Source organism: Acinonyx jubatus, chromosome B3 (genome assembly GCF_027475565.1).
Source record: "Acinonyx jubatus isolate Ajub_Pintada_27869175 chromosome B3, VMU_Ajub_asm_v1.0, whole genome shotgun sequence".
Taxonomy (NCBI): domain Eukaryota; kingdom Metazoa; phylum Chordata; class Mammalia; order Carnivora; family Felidae; genus Acinonyx; species Acinonyx jubatus.
Genome location: NC_069386.1, coordinates 37,171,640 through 37,191,489, shown reverse-complemented (window position 1 = coordinate 37,191,489; position 19,850 = coordinate 37,171,640). Strand labels below are relative to the sequence as shown.

The 19,850-nt window shown below is 43.2% G+C and overlaps 1 protein-coding gene and 1 long non-coding RNA gene across 6 annotated transcripts in view; one reads left to right on the top strand and one right to left on the bottom strand.

The window, feature by feature from the left end:
- LOC113601855 (uncharacterized) overlaps nt 1-19,850 on the bottom strand; it is a 163,841-nt gene that overhangs the window by 106,231 nt on the left and 37,760 nt on the right. The window lies entirely within an intron of this gene.
- The window catches only part of IQCH (IQ motif containing H), a 210,260-nt gene that overhangs the window by 172,001 nt on the left and 18,409 nt on the right, over nt 1-19,850 (top strand). For all 3 annotated transcript variants that reach the window (XM_053223828.1, XM_027067602.2, XM_027067600.2), the window contains one exon: nt 11,440-11,610. In XM_053223828.1, coding sequence (XP_053079803.1) covers nt 11,440-11,610 — 171 coding nt within the window. The remainder of the gene's footprint in view (nt 1-11,439; nt 11,611-19,850) is intronic.

The following is a 19,850-nucleotide window of genomic DNA, read 5'->3' as shown; positions in this document are numbered from 1 at the left end:
AACATTGCTGCCATCAAAAAAAAGGTGGCATATTAGCTTGATGCACTGCTGAACCGTTCACACCAGAGTCTATAGACAACAAAGGCAAAATCACGGAATTCAGAATCAGCTCACAAGATGGTCAAATCCAAAAGGTTCCATTATGACAAACATGGTACCTGGCACTCAGCCCTCTACTGTCACCAAATGAGTCAGAATGTTTTGGATTATTAGATTAACTTGATGGGGATGAGGAAGTACCCCTGTGGAGCCCCAAGCCTCCAAAGGCAGGCTGAGGTGCTGGGAGGGCCCTGAAATGAGCGACAGAAGGGAAGAAGGGAAGCGGACACGTGTAGGACACAGCTTTCCTGTGTTATGTGCCCACTTGCTTAAATTAGACCTGCCTCTCTTCTAGATTTAACCATGACCAGCCCCACTTCGTCCATGAGCTGATACAAAATGAAGGCCTATGGTGGGATGTAGACAGAGGTGCACTGCATTTTTAAAAAGTGACATTGTGACCCCAGAGCTAATTGAATCTTTTTGACATATGCTAATATATCATCCCTTCTAGTCCATGACTGCGTATTAAGCCAAGGTATCAACCCTTGCTGGGTACTCTTTTGCTTTAGTGTATGTGGCAGATATTTTTCACTCACATATGGAAAACTTGTTAAGGTACAGACTTGAGGAATACGTAGGGTAAATTCAGAGGGCAGTTTGGAAGGTGGTTTATCACAGGCTTCCTCATTCAGTCATTACTTACACGCTCAACTAGACACAAACAAGTAGCCATGCGAATTGTGTAGGCGTCCTTCCAAAAATCGGTCTCCCGGAGAACAGGTTCTGTGTGTGCATTAGCTTTATTGAGATATCACTTCCCATAAAATTCACCCTTTTTAAAGTGTACAGTGCAATGGTTTTTAAGTATATCCACAGAGTTATACAACCATCACCATAATCTAATTTTAGACCATTTCCCTTACCCTAAGAAGATATCCCGAACCCATTAAAAACCATTTTCCCCAGCCACTGGAAACCATTTTCTGCCTCTATGGATTTCCCTGTTCTGGACATTTCATATAATTGGATCATACAATAGGTAGTCCTTTGTCATAAAGGACTTCTTTCACTTGACATAATGTTTTCAAGGTTCATCCATGTCATAGCAGATATCAAGGCTTCATTCCTTTTAATGGCTAAATAATATCCCACTGTATGGACATACCACATTTTGTTTATCTGTTCAGCTGATGGACATTTGGGTTGCTTCCACTTTTTGACTAGTATGAATAATGTTGCTGTGAACATGCATGTGCAAGTTTTTGTGTGAATACTGTTTTCATTTTTCCTGGTTATATACCCAGGAGTAGAATGGATGCATCACTTGGTAACTGTAAGTTTACCTTTTTGAGAAACTGACAAACTGTTTTTTAACATGGCTGCACCATTTTACAATCTTGCTAGCAATGAATTTCTAGCAAGGGCTAGCAAGGGCTTCCAATTTCTCCCTATCTTTGCCAACACTTGTTACTGTCTCTTTTGTTTCAGCCATCCTTGTAGGTTTGAAGTGTTTTCTCTACTGTCTGTGTTTTATAGGGAAGATTTTTTCCCTTGTGTTATTTTTCCTTGTGTTATTGATTCTTGAGTAATCCAACAAAGATTTATTGTGCATACTTACATCAAGAGTGCTGTGCTAGTATTACGCAGGACGCAGATATGGATAAGACAAGTCCCTGCTCTTGGTCTCAGTCTCCTCTCTAGGAATTTCCCAAATGTAAACAAACTTGCCTTGGACTGGAAATCAAGAGCTCTGAGCTCTGATCTGAACTCTGCTCCTGACCAGGCCTCGTTCCCTCTTGCAGCCTAAAGCCTAGAGTTGGAGGGGGACTGGACTAGACCAACTCCATAGTTTGGACTGCCTGTGTTTCTTGCCTACATATTTTGCAACTGAGGTTGTTCTTTATTAAAAAAAAAAAATCTGATTTACTGCAGATGTCAAGGAAAGTGGGAAGGAAAGGCAAATCTCTGCTGCTAACTCACTGCACTGATGGGACCAGTGCCATGTACTCATCCAGATCTCACTGTACACAAGTCTTCAGTGTCCACAACGAATGGGCACAGGGATCCTCCCCAGTGACAGCCACAGAACAGGAGCTTTCTGCTTTTAAAATTCACACAAAAGCCTTTTGGAGATTATTTGTAGTAACTTTAAAGGAATACTTCTCAACTAAGCAAATCATTCACCAGCCCTGACATTTATAGCGTGAAAATTACAGAAGGAGAATAACTATCTACAGTATGAGATTATTATATTGAATGGCCATGGAAGAAGCATATACAATTACTAGTCCTAGAAACCCGTAATAGGTTATAAAAATTGGGTTTTTGTGTTTATTTTAGTCTAGTGCCTAATGTCAAAATAAGAAAATGGCCTTCTAAAAATTCATGATACAAAAAGGAAATACTTAAAAAGAAAAAAGAAATGAGTACGTAATTCTGTACCTTAATACAAATAATATTAGTTAGGCCATCAGTCTTGAAAGTAATAGAGGGAGGATCATAAATGTATACAAGTAATGGAAGTAACTTGGAAAAGGAGGTAGAAAAGGCAAGAGTATATTAAAATTTTTGTAATTTTTTTTTAAAAAAGTGAAAAACATCAATAGAGCTGCTGACGATGTTAGGTTTAAATTTCAATATTTTCCATTTTGGATCCCCAAATTAATTATGAATATAGTTCCTGCACACCCTGAAAGAACTTCCGAAGTCACAGAGAAGCTTCTAGCACTACAAAGCAACTGGTCTATTAATGCTGGTGACTAGGTGTCACAGAAAGAGCTGGACCAGGACTCAGGAAATGTGAGCTTTGATCCCAGCTCTTCCCCTAACCAAGGGACCTGAGTGAGTCTGTTCACCTCCCAGAGTCTCATCCATAAAATGGGGACAGGGGAATGATGGAAGACATATTAGGTCTGCAAGACAGAATTGTTTAAAACCTCTCTGGGCCCTGAGTATTTTGGTTTCAGAGAGCCCATCACCCTACATCATATTAAATGTATTTAAATGTACTTTCATAGAATAGGATTTAGATATAACTGTATGAGTTGTGTTGCATTTAACTAGCACGTCAAATTTGGTCAGTATTTTAAAAACATTGATTACTTTGTACTTTTTGTTTTATATTTGGAATCCAGTAACATTTCCCCCCCCCAGAATCCAAATATTTTGAAGGCCTTTGAAAATCATGGAGGCCCTAGGCATGGTGGACTACTGGGCACTGGGTGCTAAGTGGCAGGGCCCAGATTTTCTGCTGTCTCTGACCCCACAGACTCCACAGGCCCAACATGAGGCAGTGTCCAGAGTGGGCAGTACTGAAAATGGATGCTGTAGTTGCTCAGAGACAGCCTTGTGAAGCTGTAATATAAATCGAAGGATAAATAGAATTAATAGGGACAGAGCGGGAGGCTTCCGAGAAATACTAAGTTTCATTTGTTGATCAGGGCCCAGGGCAACTGCCCCATTGAGGGGCAACAGTAGTTCTTCTTAGCCTCTCCAAGAGACTGGGCCATCCCAGAAGCTGCCACTAGGTGGCAACATGCCAAGACGCTGCAGTCCCCTCTGCCTTTCTATTGATTTTTTAAAATGTAATACAAAAAATTCTTACCAAATATCATAATCATATTAATATTTTGCTAACTGAAAATTCTTACAGTGCCTTGTACCAGCTTCTTTAAAATTAAGTATCATGTATTTTGTTTACCACCATGGGGAGCTCAGCACTTCTGCTGATAATCAACATGGGAAAAGATATCACATAGTTGCCACCTAAGACAGTACTCTGTTTGATACCCAGGATTCTAGAGCCTGGGTCTTGTTTTGTTTTTTAGTTTAGTTATTTATTTGAGAGATACAGAGAGTGGGAGAAGAGCAGAGAGAAAGAGACAGAAAGAGAATCCCAAGCAGGCTCCACACTGCCAGCATGGAGCCCCCACACCATGAGATCGTGACTCGAGCCAAAACTAAGAGTCGGATTCCCAACCGATTGAGCACCCAGGCACCCCCGGAGCCTGCTTTAACAGCATCTGAGAAGAGGTAAAAGTGGTCCTCATCTCTGAGAAGCAGGGAAAAATACTTCAGTCAAGAGCCAAGCAAGTGAGTTCTTATGCCTACCCCTGACTCTGCTCCTGCCAGGGCTACAGGGAAGAAGTCAGGGTCCAAACAGATTTGTGTCTGCCAAACTCCACAAAAATAGTCTCATACAGTTTCCTTATAGTCACTGAATCCTCACAATACCCCTCAGAGATAGAGGCCATTACAGACAGGTCTGTGTTAACATACAAGGAAGCTGAGGCCCAGAAAGAAGAAAGTTAAGATCACACAGATAGCAAAGGGCAAGAAGAGACTCCCAGTGAGTTCCTGTAACTCTGGTCCCGTGCTCCTGCCATTCCAGCGAAGCTACGTGCCTCCCTCCATGCATAGGCCCCTCCAGTCTCCACTACCCTGAAGCTGCACTCACTTCTTTCCCTACCAAGCTGCCTCTATCCGTCTCAACCTTATTTCATCTTGGCCTAAATATGGTGAAAAGCATGGCCCCTAGGGAAGGCTTCATGTCCTGTTGGTCATATAGACCAAGGTTTGTACGTCTTGCATCTCCCCAGACAAGGAGGGCCTTGAGCCCAAGGCCCAAAAGTGACAACAGAGAAAAAGGTGCCTCCCTAGCAGGGGCCAATTCTGCTCTATCCCTATACCCGGCCAAACGTATCCTCCTGCTGAGAAGGGAGAAAAGGTATCTGAGATCTCACTCCATCGTCCAGAACATCATTCAACAAAAACATCTCAAACTCATCACAGCCAAATCTAAAATTGTGATTTTACCCTTTAAACTATTCCTCTAGCAGTCTGCCCCCCTCAGCACATGGTAATTCCATCCTTCCATTTTTTCAGGGCAAAAGTCTTGAAGATATCCTTGATTCCTCTTTCTTGCACACCCTGCATTCAGCCCATCAATAAAGTCCTTTAGGATGCAGTTTTAAAAGGCATCTATAATATGACCACCTCTCCCACCCTCTGTTGTTACCATGCCGACCCAGCTACCACCATCTCTCACCCATTTTATTGCAATAGCCTCCTAACCAGCCTCCGTTTCCATCCTTGACCCCTCATGGTCCCTTCTCCCCACTACAACCAGAGTAACCCTTTAAAGTTATAAGTTAGATCATGTCACTCCAGTTGAGTTTGGTCTCCAAAGTTGTAAGTAGGAAATAAGGCCTTGGCATATTACTTTGTACAGTAAGGACAGAGGGAACCTTGGCCTACCCATGCCTGTGTTGCCCAGCAAGCAGAGGGGCTGGGCTGGTGGCCTGGCCTCTACAGCTTAGCTATAGCTGTGGGGACCTATGGGTTTGGCAGAGGGTTTGTTCTCACTCAGTGGTGGATTTCCTGTCACAATGAGACTATGAAGAAAGACACGAAAATGGACAGGGACGTGGTGAATGCATCCCTCAACCAAAGCAGGCTGCTGAGGAGGGTAAGCTGGGGTCACACTCTGCTTTAAAGGCCTGTTACCATCTCTGTGGTAGGTGAATTCTCAGTGCTTCATCTCCCACTTGCATTAGCTGGAGAATCTGCCTGCAGAGTGAGCAATCGTCACAATTCTGTCAGCCTCATAGATGCATCCGTGAGGGAAGGTCCTTCAGGACTATCCTCCCCAGTGATTAGTTGGGGAAAGTGTGGCCCAGAGAGGCCACTTGCCAAAGATCAGGGATATCTGTCAGATGCTGGTACCAAAGCAAGTCACGTAGCCTGTCTGGATATCAGGTTCTTCTCCTTACAATAAAAGAAGAAGATGATAAAGAAAAGGAACAGAAAACCTACACAGGAATGTGCAAAACATCTGTGAATCCCCTCAAGCTCTGAAATTCTATGATTCTTCCACAAATGTTGTTTGATCTATAAATCAGTCTGTTGGTCCCATAAGACTGGACGCCCATAAGAGAAGGTTGGCAAAACCAACCTCTTTGCTATAAAACTTTATTTACAAGTGGAGACAGTTACATAATGTGGGCCTGGGTACATGTGCCCGTATCTGTAGGCTCTGCCTCCCATCCACTATGCCTGTCATGGGAAAGAGCCAACATGGTGGGGGTGAGCGCAGCCTTCACCTGCCTGGAACACCTAAGAAAAAAAGGGTTCAATACTGGGCCCCTCTCCCACACCTTCCACATTGGAGCATGTTATGACCTTTTCATGCCAAGGCTTGTGGCCCAAATAGGATGCAGAACCTGGGAATAGGATAATTCTGGGCAAGCTTGCCTCTACCTGACCCTGCCTTCTGCTTGTCACGTGCTTGTTTAAAGGTCGATGAGGTTCTTACAGTTTCTGGATTGCCTCCTGCCCCGTGTTCTCCCCACTTTTCCCCAGGTCTCCTGATGGAGCTACAGCAAGGATTGCATCCAGTGCAGTGCTGGTCAGAGCGGCAGAGAGCTGGGGCCTCTGCAGTACTCCCCCACCATACCCCTGCTGGCCCTGTCTCTTGCTGAAGTTGCAATGGGCTTTTTTGCAATCAATATGATAGAGAATATACCCACATGTGTAATTTTTCATTTTCTAGTAGCCTTGTTTAAAAATGTAACAAACAAAAATAGGGAGCATCTGGGTGGCTCAGTTGGTTAAGCATCCGACTTCGGCTCAGGTCATGATCTCACAGTTCATGGGTTCAAGCCCTGCGTTGGGCTCTGTACTGACAGCTCAGAGCCTGGAGCCTACTTCAGATTCTGTGTTTCCCTCAGTTTCTGCCCCTCCCCTGCTTGTGTTCTATCTCTTTGTCTCTCTCAAAAATAAACATTTAAAAAAATTTATAAAAATGTAACAAAAAATAGATGAATGTGGTCTTTTAATGTTTATTTTAATGTTTATTTATTTTTGAGAGAGAGAGAAAGACAGAGCATAAGTGGGGGCGAGGGGCTGAGAAAGAGGGAGACACAGAATCAAATGCAGGCTCCAGGCTTTGAACTGTCAGCACAGAGCCTGATGCAAGGCTCAAACTCACGAACCATGAGATCATGATCTGAGACGAAGTCAGACACTTAACCAACTGAGCCACCCAGGTGCCCCCTTTTTTTTTTAACGTGGTCTTAATAACGTATTTTACTTCACCCACCATAACCAAAATATTATAATTTCAATGTATAATCAGTATAAAATATTAGCAAGGAGATATTTCACAGTATTTTTTTACCTCCTTGTCAGTCTTCAAAGTCTGGTATGTATTTTACATTTATAACACATCTCAATTTGAAGCAGCCACATTTTAAGTGCTCAATAACCACAAGTAGTACAAGCTAGAATATACATGAAAGTCTATATATAATGTCGCTTACTGCTAATATGCTGCTAATATTAACCACTCACTGTCAACATTTTGTTATACCCTCATCTAGTTTTTTCTATGTATAATATTATTTTTGCAAAGCTGAAGTCATATATCCTTCTCTTCCTCCTCTTGCATATATGACAGAGAATCCCAAGCATATACCTTCCTACACCATCAAAAGTTGTTCACAATCATCATCTTTAGTGATAATATCATAGAGTATCCCATCATTTGGATATGTTATAATCTTTTTAACCAATACCCAAATGTTGGACAGCTGCAATCTTTCAATCTTACAAGTAATGCTGACATGAGTATTTTCATGTTAAGGATTCTTTGTAAGGTCTTGATGCAAATGTCTCTAGGATTCTAGTCATTTTTAACAAAATGATTTTTACATCAGCAGTAAGGCAAACAATTGTCAACTAGTGATTTATGACTGGGAGCCAAGACACCTTGTTCTCTCATCCACACCTTTGATACCTGGCTCTGTAACCTAGGGCAAACGACTTCACTCCAATGTATAAAGTAAACTGACTGTATTAGATGATTTTTAAGAGTCTTTCCAACACTAGCCTTCAGTGATATTTTTCCCTTACCCTCATATCTAATCAATTAACCTGTCAAGCTAGTCATTACAAGTCCCACATGTCATGTCAAAGCCACTCCCTAACATTTAAAAATCCATCCACTTCTCTCCATCCCCACTCACAGTGCCTTTATACAGGCCGCCATCATTGCTCCTCTAAATTGTGATGGGAGTATCCAGGGCAGAGAGAGATTAGGTTCTAAAGTTAACAATGAAATCCAAAATCAAGAATGGGATTAAAGGAGGTATGTGTGAACGCAAGAGGGTGACATAGAGGAGATGCGCAATGAATGTTTCCTATGTTGGAATCTGACACCAGCTTCAAGAGGCCCACCTAGATCCTGATCCCTAAAAGCTGGAGTGGAGTTCACAGTAAGGCATCAGAGGTGCTGAGGTGTCTGCTGCAAACCCCACCCCGCCCCATCCACAGGACAGGACGAGGTGGGAAGACAAAGGCTCAGCAGCCTCCCCTAAAGGGCTGACAGTCTAGAGGGGGAGACGAGACCCCTATACGCAAAACAAGCATGCCTCAGGCAGTGTCTTCAATGGAAAAACCAGATGGAGAACAGAACAATTATCTGAGCAATTCCGGCAAGCCTGCTGTTGAGGAAAAAGCTTAACGAAATTTGTTCTACTATTTCTTTTGTGAACCAAGGGTTTAGGGCAGTCTGGGGAAGCAAAACTACTTCAGCTCTAGAAAGAACACAATCCTAGCCTGTGCTCTATGATCTTAAGCAAACCACGAAGCCACTTTTTTGATCTCAGTATCCTCATTGGTCAAATGGAGAGAGAGTAATACCAATCTTGCCCAAATCTAACCACCTACTGGACTGAGTTGTGAGGTTGACCACAAGGATTTTGAGTGGGAAAAACAGTTGTTAAAAGGGGCAATCTAACAGCTACACAGGCGACTGAAAATGTGTCTCCTAAGATCCTACTCCTCAAGGAATTGCTTAGTGATCAAAAATAACATTTGTATTGAACTTTCATCATTTGTAAGGCAATTTTAGGTGCATTTATTTTGTTTTCAAAGCCCTGTGTGATAGGTGTTATCATGTGCTCCTTTCACACTCAAGAATACCGAGATTGAGGGAGCTTAAATGACTTGGTCAAATTTACACTATTTGCAAGGGCCAGATTTAGGCTAACTCCTTGGTTCTATACTGTGCTGCCTTCCCATTAAAATCCTTATCACTAGGAGTGCGCTTGTCATGATGAGCACTGGGTGATGTATGGAATTGCTGAATCACTATATTGCACACTTGATATTAATACGACATTGTGTGTGAACTATACTGGAATTAAAACTTAAAAAATCACCAAAACATTAATATTATTAACATAAATATTAATAATGTTTGTTATATACATTTCCCTTTAATCAAGGACACGAAAACATCAAAAGAGAAACTCTGGGGAAAAAGTGCCTGACATCCAGGAAGAGCAAATCCACTTTCTTGTATTAAGAAAAAGTAGCTGTCCCCATCTGATTTGCATTTTATGCCATACAGCAGGAAATATTTAAGTTGACAAATAGGATATTTACAACTGCAACAGATACTTGGCAGTTAGTTTTTAACAATTGTTGCAAATGTGATTTATCTGCTATTATAAAAGGGCATTACTGTGCAAATATGACTCCTGAAATTAGCTTCAGTTTAGCAAGGGGCCTTGACAGCTTGACCTCTTAATATCCTTATAATGATGCCATTTACATTCAATGCTTACTCAAGTCACTCGCTGCTACATTTGTTTGAGAAGAGTCCACTCTAGGGCAGATGTATTATGTATTTTAACACGTAGAGTTAGTATGTGGGGCACATGGAGGCCTTCTAAGAGGAAAAACTGTTTAATCAAGTCTTCGTGAAAATGTGTTCGTTTCCAACTTCCTACAGTGAAAATGCGTTAATGCTAATTACAGTGTACTACAGAAATACACTACTTCATGTTTTCTCCACAAGACATTTTCATGGCATGGATTATAGTAAACAAGGGCATGTTTTCATCCTCTGCAACTTTAGCTTTTAATGTGACTGGGAACTGGTACAGGTTAAGGAATGGCTGGGCCAAGAGTAGTGCCGTTTCTGCCAGCAGGGAATGGGAAAAGGGTAGACTTGGAGCCAGGAAGAACTGGATTCAAACCCCAGCTCGGCCATTTCCTGGCTATGTGGACTCTCTCTGAACCTCTGTTTCTTCATCTATGACATGGGACTGTTATATTTGAGGTTCTTATAAAGATCTGAGATGTTTGTGAAGCACCTGGCACTTTGTAGGTACTTGAGACCTGGGAGCCAGTCATATTTGGGTTGTTTGTCCAAGCTCAAATGTCACCTTCTCCAGGATGCAGCCCTGACTTCACTAGACAAACCCAGTAGTACTTTGTTCCATCCCTTTATTATATCACGTATTACATTGTGTTGTAAATGACTGAATACATATGTATCTTTCTCCTCCTTGATGGAAGGACCTTTGCGTCTTAGCTTTGCCTCTTCAGTAACTAGCACAATAGCCTTGAACTTGCCTTCACTAGCCTTGAGCATTGAACAGCTCCCGGATTCAGTGTGAGTGTGGGCATGACAAAAGCAATTAAGGATGATGGTTCACCCCAGGAGAGGGGAGAGGTAGCACATGATTCACTTCTGCCATTGCTGGTTTATAGTAAATGCCCAGTAAATATCCATCAAAGGCATTAATGGACTGACTTAGCTATCGAGTGGCTTACAATAACTTATTGCTCACATATGTCTATTTTTCAAAGCATTTTAATTTTTATTGCATCATCATATTCTTCTAATAGCCCTGCTGTTCAGCTAGGGTGGGCGTTCTTATAGTTCTCATTTCCCGATTGAGGATACTGTGGGCTTTGTGGGGTGGTGAAATGATTTTCCCACACTTGTGGTAAATGGCGGTCACGCTGAGACATACAGGCCAACCATGAGTTTCCCTCAAGTTTCATAGTGAGATTTCCTGGCACTGCTTTTTCTGGAATCAGGGCAATTTGCCCTTTTCTCCTATTCACTCCCTTGTTCCCCCTCTATCTGCTCCTCTTCAGGCCCCAACCTCTGAAGCTTCCGTCCAGTCTCATTTTTCTCAGCAGAAAACATTGCACGACTGGCGAACTCGTACAGGGTGTGGACTGGCTGGGCCAAGACCAGTGTCATCTTCCTCCTCCTGGATATGGCAAACCACAGGCAGGAGAGTCAAAGTCCCCATGAGCCTTTTGGAACCCAGCATCTCCAGCAGATTATCTGGGCCAGGTGTTTCCGTTTTTGTAACTTTTCACAAGAACCTTCAATCTTCTGGTTAGAATCAGATCAAAGGCTCCCATCCTTCAGCTGAATGAAGTAGAAACAGAAGCAAAAGCATCTACTCCATTCAGTCACATGTACGCTGGTTTGGGTGGGTCCCACATGGTTTGGGCTGGTTAGGGTTGGTTGGGGCTTTCTCTCCCGGTCGCTGATCTCACCTTCACTTCTGTGGCTCCTGTTTTAATCAGGTGTGGGCAACAGGCCTCAGCCTCTCATACAGTGACCAGCTGGCCCTGACTCAGCTCACCTTATACCTGACCAACGGCCATCTGGATTGCAGTTTGGGCACCCTTAAAGTGCCCAACTTTGTTCCCAAGAAAGAGAAGAAAATGAGCTGCCTTAATGCCCTCTCAGTGTCGGTAAGCAACAGATGCTTCCTGATTCCCCATGGTGTTCAACAACACTCAACCGCGGCTTCCTGAGCTCTGGCTATGTGCCCAGCTCTTTGAGTATAGAGAGAAGAAAGAACCTCAGGCAAGTCACTTAGCCTCTCCAAAATGGGTTTCTAGGATACTAATGTATTGGCCAGAGGAAAGGGGAGAGGGTGTTCCAGAAAGGGAAAGCACCATATTGGAGGGGTGAATGAGCATGGGGTTTTCCAAGGGTAGGTCTGTTGGGGCATTTCCCCTCCATCTCTTCTCATCTTGCTTCCCTGGACAAGTTCTTCAATTACCAGCAACTTCTGACAAAACCCATTTATTTTTCTAGCTCCAATCTCGTTTCTGAGCTCCAGACTCCTAGATCCACCATTCTACGAAACTTCTCTAGAATCCCCACAGTCAAGCTGTCTCAAACTGCATTCATTGTCTCTCCTCCCCCTATATTTCCTCATGGAGGGTCCTGCCAGAGGCTGACGGGACACCTCCACCTCCATATCCAGTCAACACCAGCTCATGTTGATGAGCGTCAACTCTGACCCCTCCTCTCCCTCCACAGAGATACACCCTAGTTTTGCTCCACACTAAGATTCTCTGCCTCCTGCCTCTCCCCTCAGCCTAACCATACATACAGTCAAGGTGGTCAAGGTGAAAAGCAAATCTGAGCGTGTTGCTCCCCGACTTATGATTTTGAAAGGACTCCTGTCATCTTCAGGAAAATTCCAACTTCCCAGCAGGATTAACAAGAACCTTCATGACCCGCTTCTTTCCATGGCCCCAAACTCCCATCTCATCACTAATCCCAATGCTAGTGTGGCTGGGGCCAGCAGCCTTAGGGCTGGTTGAGGTTTACCAACCTTAGAACCCAGGGAAACAAAGCACAAATCTCCATGGAGGCAATGGGCTAGGTTGGTTTGGGGGAAGGAGAACAGAGGTCAAGTGGACCAGCTGGTGCTTAGTGTACATGGAATATGAGAGCAAACAGGGGCTCTGGCTACAGCTGCTCTGACTGCTACCAGAGGGTTTCTGCTGCCTCTCCCACAACCGTGGGCTTCATACCCTTTCTGCAAATGAAAATCTACTTGAGATGCTAATATATCAAACATAAAAAAGGAATTCCAGTGGTTAGTAGAACCCATACTTGTGCCCTAGAGATGCTTTTTTCAGAGCAGTATCTCCTGATTCTCTGCTGAGCCTCTTCAGATCCAGGAGATACCTCTGGATTTAAAGAACACTTGTTTGACTCTCCCCAGGGCCACTAGAGTCACCTTCCTTGGCAGAAACTCAGCATACATTTCAAAGGGTAGCCTGGAAAGGGTATCAGATATCTTGGCGGCTCAGGCAGCAGCCTCCTTCCCAATCCACTTGTCCAGTGAGGTACACTCGATCACAGGAAACCCTTTGATCTCCTTGCTTATTAAGAAAGAAGCAGAGGGGCGCCTGGGTGGCTCAGTAGGTTGAGCGTCCGACTTCAGCTCAGGTCATGATCTCATGGTTCATGGGTTCGAGCCTTGCGTCAGGCTCTGTGCTGACATCTCAGAGCCTAGAATCTGCTTTGGATTGTGTTCTCCTTCTCTCTCTCTGCCCCTCCCCCATTCACGCCCTGTCTCTCTTTGTCTCAAAAATAAACAAACATTAAAAAGAAGAAGAAGAAGCAAAGTTGGGCTGGGCAGGAGAAATGGGTCCCTTTTAAATAGGTCCCAGAACCTTGATGAGAATCTACTAGGTCCAACTCCACCTGTGGCCCCTATCCTCGCCTAAAGGACCCACAGGACCCTAAGTGCAATCCTGGACAGAGGGACAGCAGTAAAATTTGAGTCTTCTGACCTAGCAAACCTAACTCCATGCCATTTCTAAAAGGAAGCTGGAAGCTGAGTTAGTATTCAACACAAGACTTTGAAAGACAATTTGCTGCATTTAAGTATGTTGCTTCAGAAGGCTGTAAGCAGAAGTTGTACTTTGAATTAGAAGCACTCTCCCATTTTCCCCATCTTGCCTATAGGTTTCAATCCTAGCTACAGGCAACATACAAGAATTCTCCTGTGATCAAGAGTCTTAAACACTTCTAGGAATTGCCTGCATTTGAGAGGGAAGCTTATGATCTTCAATAATTCAAATGTCTCTACGATCACTAAATAAAAGCTATGCAGGTTTTCTGATGTAGGGATAAATTGAAAGTGCTTTTGGTTTTAGAAAGATAAATGGATGTTCTCGCCCTGGTGCCACCATGCATGTGTACACGCATGTGCTACTGTGCATGTACACACATGTGATAGGCCATTTTTAAAAGCATCGTCCAAACTTGCACACACAATGCAATTTACAATCAAACTGAAGCTTCCTGAACAAGTGTGAACAGGCTGTGATGCCATCAGATTTATGATCAGTCAGCTGACAGCCCCTTTTGAAGACTGAAATAAAAGGAAAGAAACTGATATAGCCACAATGATAAAGAAGGCACATTTAGGACTGATGCCTACAAAATGCTGCTGGTTTGGACCTATTCCTTTAAATAATATGCTATGCGGGTGGGGAGGGGAGAAGGAAGCAAAGAACAGGAACAGGTGGTAAAGAACTGTCATCCAGACCCAGACAGGCCAGGTGTATGGGCTTCTGATCCAGGGTCCTCCACAATTAACTGCTTGAAGGCAGAAACCAGGTCGAATGAGTCCCAGACATGCATGTTTTAGAAAAGAAAAGGAGTCACCCAACGACATTTGAACTTTTAATTAACATTCTGTCAGAATGAGCATAAAGCATTACTACCCTTTGCAATCATTCTTACTCCTCCTCTCTCGTGGACCCTCTGCACCACGGGTGGTGAGTGGCCAAAAGGGACCATGCTCACAAACATCTTAAAACAACCCAAGTCATTTATAAGCATTTTAACAGCACATGATCGGTAATGAATGATTAAGTAAAACCTTTTGTGTTAAATTATGATGTTAATAATGATTCTGTCTCCTGTAATTTATTATGAATTCTCAAATGCTTCGGGTTTGATTTTGATAGAATGCCACAACAACGGAGTTTATGTGATGACTTTATTTTTAGAACTCCTTCTTTGAAGGCACACATTTCCCCACTACTGCTGCTACTGTAATTATGTACAAAACCAATCACTCATTAGAGTTAGGATACATTATCTTCTAGACAGATGAGGCTAAATAAGCAACACATTAATAATTCAGAGAGCAGTTCATTATGCATGTGGATGCCTGCTTCGTAACTGAAATAAGAACCTCATCAGCCTCTGCCAACCCTTAAACAATAGTTCTGTGTTATTGCAACCACATTCAAGTTTACGCTTGTTAAACTGCTACTTGGATTATTTTATCAAACATTCATTTATTTGTGGTCCCTTACTGCCGAGAACAGATTTTGGAAGCTCCTTTTTTAAGTTAATGATTTGAGCAATGGGTGTTATTAATTCTCAGAATATTATAAACATGATTAATTTTCAGGCAGAGATTTATTACATAAGGATTTCAACTATGTCAACTGAAATGCATCACTGTCAAAACAAGTATCATGGAGAAAATAGAATATGTTCCACACTTCAAGTGCTGGTGCTCAGAACTCAATCAATTTAAATTGTGGCTGAAGCAAAATTATATTCTCCAGTGAAAAGGAGTATTTCAGGCTTCCTTTATTTGGCTTGAAGCATTCTTGTTAGATTGTGATTTAGAAAGGTAGTTTAATAAGACTAGACTTCTACCGATAATATTTTGTCTTCTATTTTTTTCCCTGTTTTCCTAGAAAATGCTAGAAATTTCCACACATTCCAAATGTAGCCAATGGGAATTTGGAGTAAAGGGCACTTGTCTGAAGTTATGGATCATGAATTCTGATCTCTCTCTCTCTGCTTCGGTTTCCTCATTTATAAAATAAAGGAGGGCTAAGTGACCCCCAAGGTCTCTTGAGGGATTTGATTTTATGGGGCCTGTAAGATGGGCTTCTGTACCAAGCCGGGCCCAGGAAGCCTCATGTACAATGGGGTGCGGAGGGGGACACGAGAAGGACCTATCCCTCCATACTGCTGCCTTCCATTTAAAGATCTTTACCCTGCAAAACTGTTTAGAAAGAAGTAATATTATTGTGACAGGTCACATCCTAAGTCCTCATCAGCCATCACCTTAGCTACCAGTTAATACTTTCAGCAGGAATCAACTAGAAGTAAATCCAGCAGATATATACTCAACACCAACATTGTGTTGGGCACTCTCCTAAGCACAGAGGATGTAAAGGGAAGTAGCAAAAAGCTCCGAGTTTATTCAAAGACACAGGCCAACAAATAACGATAACGCGTAGAATAACATGATAATAACATCCAAAATGTATTAGCCTTTACTCCGCACCAGGTACTTTAAGTGCTTTACATGAATCTTTATACAACCCAATATATTAGGCAGATGCTATGATTATGCTCATTTTTAGATAAGAAGACTGGGGTTAAGAAATGTTAAGCAACTTGTGGAAGGTCACTCAGCAAGCAAGTGTGGAAGCCAGAATTTAAGCCCAGGCCTGTCAGACATGAAAGCCTGTGTGTCTGCCCACGGTTCTGTCCAACCTGACTTGCACTGGCTCAGAGTCAGTGATCTGGCCCCCGAGTACAGCTTAAGCTCATGTCTAAAGAAGTTTCTGGTTGAGGCCATAGAGAAAGCTCTTCTTCCAAAGGAGGCCTCATCTCCCTCTGTGATGAGGTTGTTTCCAGGCATACTGCCATTATCCACTGGCTTCTAATCTGCTCTGAGCGAGGCCAAGACTCAGCACTATGGCCAGATGGTCATAGAGGAGTCTTCTCATGCTGTAAAATCCATTTAGGTTGTAATTTCCTTGGCAAACCTAAAGAGATTTTATAGCATCAGAAGAGTTGATTACACAAGTCAACCTTTAAAAAAAAATGTTTTCTGTTTGCATAATGCTTTGTACTTTAAATAGGCATGAGCTTATTTGATTCCCATGAAGACCCCAAAGAATAGATAAGACGAGGATTATCATACCATTTTACAGATTAGGAAACCGAGGCTATGCAAAGTTAAGTGAGCTGCCCAAAGTCATAAAGTTAATTAAGTAGCAGAGCTCGGGTTTTCTGATTCAAGACCCTTTCTGATGAAAAGGTTTCTTGGTTGGTTGGTTTTTAATTTCAATAACTTACCTTATTTGTGAAATTATTTAGTTTAACAAATGATAATAAGAGCTAACCTAACATTTTTTGACCACTTACTCCGTGGCAGACACTCTTCCAAGGTCTTTAGATACTCATCTAATCCTCATAATAACACTGTCAGCTGTGCTATCTGGCTGAATGAAAGACAACCCTAGATTATCGACAGTATTTTCCTCTGGAAACTATGGAGTTCGTTAAGTCTGAAAAGAGTATTGGCATTATTATAACACATTTTTAAGCACTTAATATAAGCCAGGAATTTCAGCCAGCATCAGGGATACAAAGACATTTGCCAGCGTCCCTGTCCTTGAGAAGTTGAAAAGAAATAGAAAGTAGATTGGAGCACCTGGGTGGCTCAGTTAAGCGTCTGGCCAGCTCAGGTCATGATCTCATAGTTTGTGGGTTCGAGCCCCTGCTTCAGATTCTGTCTCTCTCTCAATCTCTCTGTCTCTGTCTGTCTGTCTGTCTCTCTCTTTCTCTGTCCCTCCCCCTGCTTGTGCTCTCTCTCAAAAAATAAATAAATAAACATCAAAAAAAGAAATAGAAAGTACATAGCACATACACAAGGAAAAAAAACAAGGCCTCGTGTAGGTGCCATTTGAGTGACAGCCCCTCAACCTGTTGCTGCAGTTCTTAGGAGAAAAGACTGTGGACTGGCAGGGACAGGCCTAGTTCTTCCACTACAAAGAAGGAACTTGGCCTAGCCTTACAGACTAGGGCAGTCTCTACATGGCAAGGGGAAGGAGACCTGCCCAGCAGAAGGGACCAAGGCTGAAGAGAGCCCATGGTCTATTGGAGATAGCAATGAACCAGGTGGGCTGGGGCAGAGAATTCGGGAAGGAGAAAGTGGGAGAAGCGGGTGGAGCAACCCCCTGAGCCAGTGTGGGAGAACACCAGCCCAGGCATCTAGATTTCGTCTTATAGGCATGGAGGAGACACTGAAGAGTTCTGAGCACTGACCAACCTCGGTCTGAGAAACAATAATCTTGTGGTAATGCTCGGAACCCCAGGCACTGGTGGGGGTAGGAACAGCCTGGGAAATTACATTTAGTGTAGGTCCATAATACTCTGGGGCCTGTAGACACTTTCAGAGAAAGAGCAATAACAATAGTAGCTACTGTTTATCAGGTGCCAGGTGCTGGGCTAGATGCTTATTTAATCACTAGAAGTCAGACAAGTTGAATGACACATTCAAGGTCGGCCAGGTTTTTGACTTCAGTCTTTCTGACTCCATATAACTTTTCCACCACAGAATTCTGGGTGCGTCCCCACCTCCCGAGTAGGAAGGAGAAGCAGCTGTCCAGGCCATGAAGCTCTGGCGTAGTCTGGTGATGGAGACGGAAAAGACACAGCCTGGAGACACATACCAAATGTCCTGGCTTTTCTTTCAGATTCTTAATGAATCAGAACCCCAGGTCTGGGAGAAGGGGACTTGCAGTCTGTCTCTGTAGAGACAAAGAAACCTCAGGATAGCCTGTCCTTACTTGTCGCCCAGTAACACTGGACAGTGAGCTCCTCCACCTTGCTTTGGAGCCAAGATACATGGTGTTGAGCTCGAGCCCACTACCTCTCTCCCTCACCAACTGGGGCCTAGTCTTGGGTTTGCTAGTCTATATGCTATGGCAGCATAAGACAAATTTAGAAGACAAAAATAACCTTGGAATTATCTTGTGAATTCGTGGTAATTACCATGCAATTACATGCTCAGTAACCACAATGGAATTCCAGAGTATTTACAGTTCACTTCCATATACAAAAACTCAGGCTTCTCGGCCTTTGTTGTGAAGGCAGGAACATGGCACAACCTGCCATGATAGGGTGAGCAGGCCTGGTGGTCATGCTCCTCCAGACTGAATGGCTGAGCCAGAACTTCTCTCAGCCAGTTCTTATTACCCCACCAATAATCCCACCACTGGGATAGCCCACTGGGGCTACACTGTCCTCCAAAAGATGTCTACTGGGGGCAAGGCCTGGAGTGACTGCCCTGAGTTATTCTCTGGGGATCTTCTGCCATTCTCTAGGGTCTGCTTCTGCCCCAAAGCACTCACTGACTGGATGCCCCCTGAATTACATTGGAAGAGTCTCTTAAGTCAGAGGAAGTGCTATAGACTTACTCTATTCCATGCATCCATTCTTTCTTCCTTTCAAGAAACGCTGAAATGCCTATTCTGTGCTGGCATCACATCCAGCCTGGAGATTCAGACACCAAGCAGTGCTCTGCCTTCAGAGAACTCCCAGTCATGACAGGGAGGCAGCCAGGGGAACAATTCATGATAGGTCAGAGTGATAACAAAGCACAGCTGTGAGGCATGTGAGGGTCCAACAGATTTTCTTCTGCAAAATTAAAATTCTCGGTGGCTGCATATGGGGCAATACTAAGGGAGATGTACAACTCAAGATGCATCAGCCTGTGAGAGACTAACATTTTTATAGATGTGGACTCTGCCTACATGTGGGAAGACCAAGCTTCATAGTACTGAAAATGTGACCATCAGAGATGGTACTTTCTGTAAATGTTGAAAGAAATGACAATACATGTGGGGAAATATGTCACAAAGGATGAATATGAAATCTGAGAGAGAGAGAGAGGGAATGCATGTGTTATACAGGCAGGGAAAACCCATTCGTCCTCCTCTGGGCACACAGTCAGCCCCCGGCTCCCGGCTCCCCTGCATTCTCTCAGAGACAGAGAGAGCAAGTCTTAATGTTTCACAACAGTGTCAGGCCACTATGATCCTTGCAGCCAGCTGGGGACCAACAGTACCTCTTTTTCCTTCTCTTGTTCCAAGTCACTGCACAAGGGCAAGCACCTGGTTGCCCAGAACCCAAAGGTCCCCAAAGTTAAAAATCTGTGCCAGGCACCTTCATTTACTATGCCCAAAGGTTGGCCGTGGCCTTACACGCTGCTCTCCAAATTTCCAGTTATCCCAGGACAAACATAACTGATTTTCAAAGGCGAATATCACATCTCACAAAGGACATGCTACAAAATTGCCAAGATAAAATACTTTCTTGCATACATACTAAATTTTAAAAGTTTTTAGGAAATATT